The sequence below is a fragment of the Acipenser ruthenus genome, chromosome 6 (genome assembly GCF_902713425.1).
Source record: "Acipenser ruthenus chromosome 6, fAciRut3.2 maternal haplotype, whole genome shotgun sequence".
In the NCBI taxonomy this organism is placed as follows: Eukaryota; Metazoa; Chordata; class Actinopteri; order Acipenseriformes; family Acipenseridae; genus Acipenser; species Acipenser ruthenus.
The window spans coordinates 6,494,412-6,507,444 of record NC_081194.1 but is presented as its reverse complement, the minus strand read 5'-3'; the positions used below and the strand labels follow the sequence as shown (position 1 = coordinate 6,507,444).

At 36.2% G+C, this 13,033-nt stretch overlaps 1 protein-coding gene across 1 annotated transcript in view; it reads left to right on the top strand.

The window, feature by feature from the left end:
- LOC117411280 (WD repeat-containing protein 64-like) overlaps nucleotides 1-12,737 on the top strand; it is a 59,221-nt gene extending 46,484 nt beyond the window's left edge. Inside the window, exons 25-31 of the mRNA XM_059025928.1 lie at nucleotides 1,201-1,250; nucleotides 2,653-2,765; nucleotides 6,186-6,380; nucleotides 7,525-7,612; nucleotides 8,661-8,750; nucleotides 9,724-9,825; nucleotides 10,393-12,737. Coding sequence (XP_058881911.1) covers nucleotides 1,201-1,250; nucleotides 2,653-2,765; nucleotides 6,186-6,380; nucleotides 7,525-7,612; nucleotides 8,661-8,750; nucleotides 9,724-9,825; nucleotides 10,393-10,503 — 749 coding nt within the window. The 3' untranslated portion in view covers nucleotides 10,504-12,737. The remainder of the gene's footprint in view (nucleotides 1-1,200; nucleotides 1,251-2,652; nucleotides 2,766-6,185; nucleotides 6,381-7,524; nucleotides 7,613-8,660; nucleotides 8,751-9,723; nucleotides 9,826-10,392) is intronic.
- Nucleotides 12,738-13,033: the final 296 nt, after the last annotated feature.

Here is a 13,033-nt window from a genome sequence, read left to right as displayed (position 1 = left end):
TTTTGTAGAAAAAAAACATCACAAAAAAGCATTGTGCTATCAAAATGATAACCAAAAATCCAAGATTAATGAAAGAAAAGTTATTTCACCTGAAAACATTCTGTTTTTCAGAACTTTCTGACTTGCTTGCTACTCTGTTGTGAAATGTTCAATCTGACTACACATAACAGGTTGATAGAGAGAGAGAGATATGAAACAACTCACATGCAATAATATTACAAACCATATTATTGTTCACATATAGCATGGTTTTTACATAAAAAAAAAGATAATCCATGCGCTTTGGTTTTATATTGGCTGGTTTCACAGATGTCAGTTAGCACTGATTTTGAAACCAGTCGTACGGTATATCATCCTAAACTAGGAAATGTGTACTGTTAAAATAGTGTGAGCATATTTTTATCGCCAGACGTTTATTTAAATTAAAATGAGAACGGTCCAGATTTACTGCTAAGCCTCCTATACATATTCATTTTCACATAATGAGCATGCACAATGTACTGGTAATTCAGATAGGACCCTGACACACTGCATATAACATGTAACCCATCAGAGACTTTGAAACAGCTTTCTGTAATTAACTAATTGCTAAATAATCAGACTTTTTTATTTTCTTAACACAAAGTAGAAACTTAATTACTCCTGAAATTAGCAATAGGAAATATAGAAAGGCAGAGAGAGGCTGGTTTTTTGGAAAACAATACAAGCCAAGTAAATGTGATAAGTGTTTTTGAGTTTTTATGACAAGTATCACTTATAGATAAAATGAATACTCCTCTTTTGCCTAAATTTACAAACATTTTGGCAAAGAGAGGGTCAGGCAGTCCCAGGAATACTGCACAGCATTTTTCTTTTGTTTATTAGGCTATTGTCTGGATTGTTAAAGACCAACTTCTAGTGCTAATGGATAGACGGGCTGATTGATTATTTGAGAATGACTTCTTAAAAGCATAGACCTACAATAAATAATCGGAAACAATCCCTTTCATGTGTGGCTCATTTGGCTCACTGACAATGGGCAAGACCATTAAGAATTAGGTTTTTATTAATACTAATCAGGTATTTAGGTATAGTACAAAAAAAAAGAATGCTATACTTGCAATGCTTAATAGGTGAGTCATTCTTTGTGTTACAATTATTATTAGAATCATGGCACTGTCTTCTGTACTGACTTCATTTATACTGAATTTTTCATTGTAGAGGGATACATAATCCTGTGGGACATTATAGAAGTTTCAAAGAGAAATCAGGTGAGTTTTAAAGAAGGTGTATTATTATTATTATTATTATCATTATTATTGTTATTATTACTATTAGTAGTCGTAGTAGTAGTAGTATTAATATTAGGAGTAGTAGTAGTAGTTGTAACAGATATTAATGTGCCCATTTTTATTATCCCCCACTGGGATACAGTATGTATAACATTTGTTACCATATGTTATTGGGAGTACGGGAATCTGGGGTCATGTAGATATACACAACAAATCTGGTTTCAGTTGCAAATAAAATATGTAAAATCTGAGCTTGTTACAGCTCTTTACATGCTCTGACGCTACCTGTATCTTGAGTCCTTGAGCTATAAAGATGCATACTGAAGTGACGTTGCAGTGCGTAAAATCCAGGAAGACTGCATGGGAAAGCAAAGACATGTGTTTCTTTGGTTCGTAAAACCTGCGTTTCCACTGTAACTCTCTGGGACACAATTATTTTCAATGGGTCATTATACCCTATGGTGTGAGGCAATATTTAAAAAAAAAAAAAAATAAGACTGTCTCCATTGAAAAGACAAAAGAAAATGGAAAGGCATGGAAATGTAATTGTAAGATTAATAGACGGTTATTTGATCGTATCCATTATTCATTCATTCATTCATTCATTCATTCATTCATTCATTCATTTATTTATTTGTTTATTTATTTCCATTAACCCAGAAAAAGCTGATTAAGATCTATTTACAGTATATATCTATCTGTTTACTTTAGTAACAATCAGGCAGGAAAAACTATAATAATAATTTAAAATACTGATATGTCGTATGTTTAAGAACTTTTGTTATCCATCTCCTTTCACCTGTACATAGATTCTCTTTAGCTTCCACTTTTTTCTCTCTATAGGCTTATGCTGTTGTCATTTCCAATCACATGTAGCACGGCCTATTGAAAACATGAGCATTGGTCAGCATTACTTATGAGATAATTGACCATGACAGCAGTGACTCCAAGCTGAATGGGATGCAGTCTATTTAAAGACATTCAGCACAAAATATATTTGGCTTTGTGTACGAGGATATTTCTATTGTGTGTGTGCGTGCGTGCGTGCGTGTGTGTGTGTGTGTTTTTGTTCCATTGCAATAGGGATATTCAGTAGTAGTAGAGAGAAATGTAATATTTAACAAATATTTTACATTCTGTCATGTTTAAACGTATTTCAAGATTCTAAGCTTTGTATCTAAAGCTTTTTGCTTTATTCCTGATTATATAAGACAATCTTTAGAACTTGTATTCCCAAGCAAGCATTTTCTAGACAAGCTTGCTACACTCCTTTGGGACCGGAGTGTATGAAGGGATTTTACAAAATGTCAGAAAGTAGGTTGATACCAAATTGTTTGAAAATTTCCCATAATCCTTGTAGGATTTCTTTTCTTTTCTTTAGGAGGTGGTGAGACAGCGTCTCTCTTGGCGAGCCCACTCTTCACCAGTTACCAGCATTTTCTATGTGGACAGCCAATCTGTGGTCCTGTCAGCCTCTACAGACGGATCTGTCAGGTACACGATGCTATGCATTGTTCAAGTACTGTACTTGAATCTATCTTATTAAATTATTATACTTGATAACCTCTCGTAAAATCCATTTTCTAACCTATTATTAGCTCTAGCAATACCCTCTGTTGCTTCCTGGTATCTACCGTCCAGGAAGTGATTATGTTCTAGGAAGCAGCTCTTTATACAATCCATAGTCTTGCATTTGGGAGGGAAGACATTGATAATGTTGTTATCCCTAATGAGAATGATATAAAAACCTTCGCTATCACTACTTGTACTGTATTACATCCAAAACATATTTACTACCCTTAAGCCATGGTAACTGGTTTCCTTTCACTTTCATGTTTGTACTAGGTTGGTGATGTAAGGTAGTCCTATATTACATTGCTTGGATTGGGGAAAAAAGTGTTTACAGTAACAAAAATAAGAGAACTTGCAATAAGGAATGGGTTTCTAAAGCATCAGAGGGAATTACAGGTTTGGAATATTCACTGACCCTGGCAATCCATAGGCATACTCGTTATAGCTCCAACCCAACCCCATTCACACCTCCTTCAGAAATAACCAAGCGTAAAAGTGAGTTTGGAGCAGCAGTAGAAATCTGTGTAGAATGATGCCATTAGGCACTTCAAAGTACATTATATCTTGTGAAAGCATGTTATCTCAAATAGAACCTGATGATGTTAATGCCACTCCTGTGTCATCCTCCTCCAGAAAACACAGAATCAAAATGTGACGTCCTAGTGCTGTGAGCCAAAGTGTGTGTGTGTGTGTGTGTCTATATATATATATATATATATATAAAAAATTATTATTTTTATTTTATTTTTTAATTGTTTTTGGGCTCATTGAATTCCATCAATGTAGAAGAAAGTCCAGTACATCTTGGACTTGTTGAAACTAAAATGATCTTCACCGTTCCTACGGTAGTCCCTCAATATTACTTGAGCTGATTGTTTTCTGAATGATACAAAACTGTGTTCTTCTGGAAAAGGACATACTATATCTGTAAATTCAATGTGTACTTACCGCTGCCAGTGTTTATTTAGTACTATAGCTGCAGTCTCTACTGTTCCAGAGACTTTTTTTTGTGCCGACATTTTACTGGTTCATAAAATGGAATACAAAGCAGCTGAAACGAACAATTGACACTGGTTTCTTTGTCTGGGGAATTAATACTGCCGACCAACTTACTTTTATTATGAAGTGTTGTGTTATATCTGTACCATTTCAGTGCAAGAGGACATCATGCTGATAGCTGTATTAGTACTGCATACCAACTAATACAATAATTGGGCTCAATAATAGTTTAGTCTCCATGCACATCCTATTCTTGGCTTTACTGGAGCTTGGTAATTGTTACATCCACCTGAAAGGGTTCCTCCTTTTAAAATGATGCCGTTTGCTGAAGGCAGTCATTGTGAGGGGGGGGGGGGGGGGGGGGGGTCATGCTGGAAGGAGCCTGTTCTACTCTGGCCTGTCCATGGTGCTGAATTATTCACATGCTTCCAAGATGGAGATGGAGCTTGAACATGTTGGCAAGCTGTTTCTGGAGGGTCCGGTGCCATCGTTTTATGGACTAAGGGTCCTGCAGCAGCCTGCCTCCTGGGAAGAAGCTAAAGATTTGTCAGGCTGACCCTCCTGCTTTGGAAGTCTTAGCAATGCTGCAGGGCATGAGTTAGAGCTGGAGATGTAGTCACGAGTCAGCACCACTGCCTTATTTCTGGTGCCCTGTGCAAATTGTGGTGGCTTTAAGATGCTATGAAAGACTTAATAGTCATAACATTTGTCACCGAGTTTTATTATTTTCTTTTCTTATCGCTATATTTATCACAATTTTTCATGGGTGAATTCCAGCCCTATGCATTAACATTGGGCTCTGGTAATGTAAAAGACCTATAGGATTTGTATAAATCAATCAGTCAATATGCTGTAATGATGGATTGTAGCAGTGGACATAATAGTTCAGCAAGTACTGTAATAGAAGCACAAAAGTAGGGAAGTGATATTTTTTTTATATGGTAAGCGTTTAACAATATCAACAATGAAAACCGACAATTTTCAGCTCTCTCACCAGAGACAGAGATTTTTGTGTAACCACCATTGCAGTGATTGCATAACACAGATATGACATATTGTGAATTAACTAGAAAACCTGTGAAACGCTGGAAAATTGATTCCTAAATTTGAAAATACAGTGTAAACATCAGTAATAATAATACTATTCTCAGTGGTCGCTGGAAGAATTGTAATGTTAATGTTAATATTACTTTTTCAAAAGGCAAATCTTAACAATCACAGATGTGCATTTCAAAGACATATGGAAGAAACCTTTCGGTTTTTTTAACTGTTTATTTGTGGGACGTCAGGGACTGGTGGTAATGCCTAAATTAGAATCAGAATTAGAATAAAGAGCTTGGGGACCGATGACACATCATTACCCTATCATAATACTTAGTAGCATCCTAAAGAATAGGCACAGATAAAGAGAACAGATGATGAAGGAATAACGAGAGGAGACTTTCTTTTCCCTGAACGTTTCCTGAACTGGCACGTGATAGGGGAGACCTGTGCTGGCTATCAGGCGCATGCATGATCCTGCAGGGGGTGGTTGCGAGCCCAGTGGGATCCGCCTGTCAATCATGCCAATGACACAGAGAGGTTGGGTGAGGGTGTGTCGTGTCTCCCTCTCTTGTGGTCGGGAGGCAGGTCTGGGGGGGGGGGTTGTTCTTTGCTGTTCCTTCACTTGCTCTTGTAGGAAAAACGACAGCGGGAGCTGGGTTAAACAGAACAGGAATGCCCGGTGGAGGAAGGCAGCCATCGTAAATAATTATTTACGTACCCCAGTGGGACGTTGGCAGTTTAGTTGGGAAAGTCTGGGCAACCCCTTGAGTGATAGTGAGGAAACAGCAAAGCATAACTGAAACCCGAGCCGCACCGGATAACAGAGGCTGCAGGACGCTGCAAGAAGCAGCACCTTTTGTTTGTAGTTTTGTTATTGTGTTTTATTTTCCTTTTTCCTTTTGCCTTCTGTTTTGAATATTCTTTTCAGCACCTGCTTGTGCACGATAAACTGCCGGACACAAGAAACGTATCATTGTTGGTATTTTTCAGCAAGCTGCCGTGGAAATAAACCTTACCATTGTTGGTATTGTTTGTCCACGGTACAATGGTGCCCCCTTGTGTATTAAATAAAAATTGGACGTCGGTGAGGTGGTCTCAGAGTCAAAGAAACTTTCTGTCTCCCGTGTGTTCAGTGAAACCCTGCACCCTCCCACATGGCACAAAGTGACTTTTGTATGTTTTGTGCCACTACAGGATACAGATTCAGGGTCTTTTTATTGTATTTATTTATTTATATATTTTTTGTGATGTTTTTCACCAGCTGTTAATTTCAGTTCTTCTTATTTAATCTTTTTACAGGGTTTGGTATGCTCCGAAAGGTCATTATATTGGATACTTTGGCCAGCATAGAGTGTGGCAGTTAAGAAAGCCTCTTGAGTTTACTTTGCCTTGTGATGTCAGTCAACATCCACTGGAAGTCAAAACCAGGGGGAAATCCCTGGTTAAGAAGAAACAGCAGGAGTATGTTTACCCCCTGATTCTGAACTGGGAAAGGTAAAGAACTGCATCGATAAAGAATTCATTCCAAATACAGGGGTTGGGCTCAACAAATGAGCTGTCTGGCAGATTTTCTGGCAGCTGTTGGGTTTTATTTATACAAAAGAAAATGCAACTTAAGTACTTAAATGGTATTTAATTTAGAACTATTCAAATGATGTTTCATTTTAATTTGGAAAAGTGCTGAAGAGATTATTTTCTACTGAAAAGATTTGTAAGATTTTTTTTATTATTATTATTTTAATTTAGCCTCACACTGTTTCAAATATGCAACTTTAACATACACACAATTAAGCAATGTAATGCTACAGACTTTTACCACTGACATGTGAACTGCTGGTCTGCTCAGTGGGATTGTGTTTGTCATCCACATCCTGTGAATTAATTCAGTGTTCTGCTAAGTGCCATTATTGAGGCAGTGTACCGGTTCAATTATGTTATGCTGTTGTGCTGTTAAATTTCATATACTATGATGTAGGTCAAATTGGTATTATTATTATCATTATAATAACGGTCTTGTGTTCTCACAAATCTTCTCTAAGCCTTTATCATAGACTACCATTCAGATTGCATTTGGGCATGTTCTTGTAAACAGAAGATTTTATACAGATTTTTTACCTATAGACCAGTGTGGGGAATGTACAGTATGAGTGTGTGCTGGTTGCTTTTTCACATATAACTCCATGATTATTGTAGAAAGAATTGTACATTAGTTTAGATAACCCTGAAAATGAAACCTACTATAATTCCACGGAGCAAGTGAGGTCAACTACAGGATCATCTTACCCATAATGCATTGACGATTTCTTTGCTCCGTGGACACTACCCTCTGCGGATTGGGAAAGAGTTCAGTCTCTGTGTATATTCATCCTCTAACTCTCTCTGAGAGACTGCCAAGGGTGGCAATTAATGTTGACCATGACAGCTTTTTTTAATTTATTATTTTTAGAAAAATGCATACATTATAAGACTAAGAACCTGGGAGAAAAGTGCTATTGCCTTTTTTCAGTTCAGGTTCCATTGTTATTCTCATGAATAGAGAAGGACGTTTCATAGCTATGAAATGTGGATGTGTAATATCTGTTCTGTTCTATTTATGTGTGTATTTATTTGTTGGGTTATTTCTTTGTGTTGCCTCTAGGCCAGTGTACAAAAAGAAGCAGCAGATTTCTAAGCCACAAGTTGCAGACAAGGATGTAAAATTCTTTAAACACCTGGCTTTACCAAAGGTAAAAATTATAACTTTTTATGCTTCAAATATAATAGCGCCAATCTTAGTTATCAGTCAAGAAGAGACAATGCTCAGAGCTAAGCTGTGGGCTGCCAGTAGAGAACTATACATAATATCAGTTGAATATGTTGTAAATGTACACTGTTGTGCAAAAGTCTTAGACATGTTGCATTTTTCTACTCTGATGCATTATGAGCATCGACAATTTATTGAAAGCCTCCACTAGTGTTTTCTATTATTATAACAACCTTGACTTGCATAAAGAAGGAAAAACATTGAGTGAAATAGCTTTCATCACTCGATTTTCAAGGTGTGGTATCCAAAGCATAATCAACAAGTACAGAGAAACATAATCTGTAATTGACAAACCCAGGACTGGAAGACCCAAAAACAAGGATGAGCAATACTTGAAGATAATATCCTTAAGGAATAGAAAGAAGACGAGCATCCATCCAAAGCACCTTTGACCATTGTTCCATCGTCCAATTTCTGTGTTATTGTGCATATTTTAGTCTTTTAGTCTTGTTCCCCTTTCTTAATAGAGGTATTCTTACTGCAACACATCCTTTAAGTCCTGATTTCAAGAGTGACCTTTGTACTGTTAATTTGATGGACAGCGACACCTGTGCCTTCTGCCAGTTCTTTTGTCAATTCAGCGCTTGTCTTCTTTCTATTCCTTAAGGATATTAACCTGATAAACCCAAATCTCATTTGCATTGACATTGTTAAAAGCCTTCATAGTACAGTATCTGCACTTTGGAGTGTCATTCATTTAAAGCAGTTCTAACTATTTTCTTACCTCTTACAAGCATTAGCAGCATAATCACTTGTCTCCCTTTGCATGTGTTAGATATTTAGGTTCTTTGCTTATGTTTTTTTTAATAATGTGATTATACAGTATACTGGGATATAGTATGCAACTATAGATCATACCAACCCAAACTGTTTCTTCCTGGTGTCTTATTATTTCTTGTAAAACTAATCTAGCGTAGAACAAAATAACATGAGAAAATAGATTTTTTTTTTTTTTTTTTTAAATGACGCAGTTGCATTCTTTGAAGAAAAGTAATTTGGAAATGTACACTTCAGGGGATGGAGAGGCAGGGGGAATTTTCAAGTCTCTTCCTGTGTACAGGGTAAGTGAGGGGGATATTTATTTAAAAATATTTAACCTGGAAAAAAAAAAAAAAACAGATGAGATGAATAATCTCTTTTTACAACGGTGTCTAGGGGAGATCACAAGAGGGATCAGAGTTCAACATTTAATTTCTAGTTACAGGTGCGTTACATATCCAACAATACGTTAACCGTTCAAAAAACAATATTAGTTGTAGAAAACAGTAAGAACTAAATGAAACAATTACATGTGGCTTTTAACTATGTTTTGATCATATAATCAAACAAATAAAGACTGTAGGCAGGTTTTTTTATACGATTGGGTGGCCATTCTAAGCCAGAGCAGCTCTGTGCCCAAAGAGAACCTGGTTTAGTTTTTACTCACGTTACACATGTTGAGACCTGAAAGCATAATTATTGGAATAAAACAATAACTGTTGCATCAAATAAGAGCAATGGAGATCAAATGAGCTACTATTCTGGGGAAAATAAGTAAATAAATAATACCACAAGCTGTCCTACATGTGGCAGTGAGAGTTATAAACAACATGTCGTTCCTTAAGAAGTGTGTGAGATGCAGAATAATAGTAGGAAAAACGTTGCCAATTTCAAAGCATGTGGAAAACAGAATTAGTACTGTACTGAATGATAAATAAACCAGTTCAAGTCAATGACCTAAGCTGCCAATCGTAAAAGATTATGCTCAATAAACTTGGAAATATTGAATTTACAAAATTATCTAATTATGATATTGTCTATGAGGTTTTCTTAGCAAAAATAATACAATACTTGTTAAAGGTCATTTTTTTAAAATATTGATTCTAACAATAAAGAACCAAGTTCAGGAGAGCCCCCATATATAAATGAAATTGGAAATGGTGTATTGCATTTAAACTTCGCCTCAAAACTGCTTGGGTAAGAAGTTTTTAATATGTGTTGCAGCTAGTACAGAATATTTGATATCCTGTGGATATATGTCTTTGTCCTTTTCAGATAAGAAGTCCTGCGCAAGTATTACCGATCCCATACCTGTTTGTGGAAAGCAGTCAAGATTCAAAGCAGAGTCTTTCAACTGGAAAAACGAAATGTCCTAAGGTACAAAAAAGAATCATTGGAATTATGTTGCACACACTTTTGTATGCTTAATTGTATTTATATGCTGGAATATAGTTCATGTGCATAGCATTACACATCTAAGTGGTTCAGGTCCTAATATACATGCATGGCGTTTAAACCACTTAATTAAAAACTTGTAAGATCTTTATGTGCCTCATTTATAAAAAATAAAAAAAGCAAAAAAAAACAGATCCAAATACTATCATTGAAACTAAATGGAGGTGGTTAATGTGTTAAAACTCTTTGGAACTCCTCCAATAAGTAGGCTTTTCATTTTCATAACTTCCTCGCTTATGTTATTGATCAGATCTTTGTATTTGCATTCCCCTTCCAGTCATATCTTGCCTTTATATTCCATTTAAAGAAACAACAGTTTTGATATGACAAAACTTACAGCAAAGGCCAAAAGTTTTCCATTACCCTATAGAATTAACTAACTTTACTTCATAAAGTCAAGTGAAAGCTGCTGAATAATGTTACTTTAATATATTGAATTGCATACCGCTTTGTAGTTTTCCATATACTTAATGAAAAACTATTTTGCAGGAAATGAGACGTGCCACAGTCTGCATCCCTACAAAATATTCTGCAAGAAGTGGCAACAAACTAAGGATCTGCCTTTCTGAAAAACCAGGAGCCCCCGATACTCATCTTTGATTCACGCAGCACAATGCATGCCAAGGATAATAACAGTAGCATCTGTAGCATGTTCTGATAAAACCTGACAAAGTCTGTGGGTTAATGTGAGATTTCTTAGGAACCCAAGTGCTTGTTCCTACATACTAATTCTGGTATGAGGCTAGTACAGTAGTGTCGGAGGCTGTACAGTATGGTAAAAGTTTGGTTGCTCATGCTGTCGATGATTACCTACTGAATTACCTGCTTTTCAGGCCATACTCATAAATGGCACCTAGGACCTTGCAGGGGGTTGCTTTCATCAGTCTACTCTGGCTTTTTAACAGGCCATGAGGCCTTGTTAGACGATTGAACTTCAAACCTGGTAAAGTAACATCCGCGGTGCCCAAACTCTTCAAGACCATCAGAAGTGGATTTAATTTCTGCTTCAAAAAGGTCACTATTAGACTTGAATCCATATAGAAGTAGTGCAAAACAAATTCACAGTGAGCTATTGAATAGGAACTTCTTCTATCGTAGATGGTTGCACTAGCACCCTCTTTTGTCAGACTCTTGTGTGCTTTTAAATTCAGTAAGTCTGTGGGTATGGAATGTATTTATAAACTAAACATACTGTAGCTAATGAATAAGTGATGTGACAAGAATTAAAAAATATGAAAACACTACTGATTTGAGATACAAATGTAATTATTAATCATGTGTTACTGTTGGCTTTCAATCGTGTTTGATAAAAAGAGCTGTCATAGTAGTTTAATTAAATTGCAGACACTGTCACTCAAGATTGCTATGCTTCCTCAGATAAATGGTGGAGGATGTCTGAGGTTTTGTTCTGTCATGTGCTGCACTGCATTACAATTGCCTATTGACTGAATGAATATTTAGCCAGCAGCTTTGTTGATAAGTATGTTTTTTAATTGTAAAGTTTATATGGAGTTTAGTCATTGAGCAGCAGGTAAATATTGTCTAGTAAACATTTTGAAGAATGAACTGACCACCTTCTTTATGGTACCACAGTTACTCCTATAAATGAATCCTACTGGGATTCTTTCACTCTGCATGCCTCCATGTTTAATTGGTTTAGGGTTTGGATTTGCAATTATGGGTGAAACTAGTCAGTTCTTGTATTGAAGTAGCAGCAAGTATATACTCTGGCCTCCCCCCAAAAACACCAGATTGTACTTAGGGTGCTGAAGGTCATCCATTTTAATGAAATTCCCAAAAGATAACATAAGAAGAACAGGTTCCCGGTTCTGAGTAGCTGATTGTTCTCAGAACCTTGTCAAGTTGGGTCTTAAAGGATTCAAGTGATTCTGCCTCAATAACATGACTAGGCATCCCATTCCATACCCTCACCACTCTCTGTGTGAAGAAATGTTTCCTTCCCTCTATCCTGTCTTCCTGTACTCCACTTAATTATGAGGCATCTTAGATCGACAAATAAAAAAACAAAATCTGCTTACATTGAATCTGACCAAATTACATTCTGCTCTCCAAGATGAATGGGATAAAATCACCACAGCTGTGTCTCAGTGGCAAATCCAGGGTGGTTCGGATTACCACTTGTGGTCACACAAAATATTATATGTGTAGTATATGCATTTGTTTTATAATACCTCCAAATGAATGCACAAAAAAAAATATAAAAAGTGAATATACAGCTATAAATACTACAACTACTACTTCTAATAATACTGTAACATTTACATTACAAATGAAATAATTCACCTTGCCAGACCACAGCATTACTGTGTCTGTAACTGCTGTGTAACAAAGGTTAATGCACAGTATGTTTATCACAGATGTTAAAATCCTTTGTGTTGACAGTTCATGAGGCTGTTTGCAGAGCTGAAATCTTCCTTATTGCAGGGTATGACACATTGATTCTGCTAAATGACGATACTTAGCTTCACACATTTCCTGCTCCCAATTGTGACACAACAGTCCTAGCAACTTAAAGACCTTCTTAACCATGAATTCCATTAAAGGTTTGAAAGTCCAGCTTGCAGCCTTACGGAACAGGCATACACTAGTTGGATCATAAACTGGACACACCTGCTGTATGTAGAACACACTTTTGGGCTGTCCCTCTGATAGCTAACAATTTGTTTGGGAAAATGGCATCCTGGGAATGCATTCTTTAATACTGTACATAAAAATATACAAGTTAGTTTCAGTCACAATGGGAAAGAAAACCATTGAAGGCACAATGTGAAAACACTTGTAACCGTTTTAAATAAAGACCAATTATTTTAAGACTTTGTGGGTATTTATTTCATTTGACATAAGATCTTTGTAGAGGGCTGATAGTAAGCCCTTGTTTGACAGGTGCTTCTGTATCCAAGACACACATTACACACAGCTAACACATTACTGATGTCTCTTGTCCACCATCATCTTCTTTGAAGAACAATGAAAGAACATTTATGAAATATGACATATGAGGAAATATATGTTGCAACTGAATTGTATTTATTGTTATGTTGCTTATATTATGTTTGATATAAAACAACCCTTTTATTTATTAAAAAGGGCCACTCAAATAATCAAATAA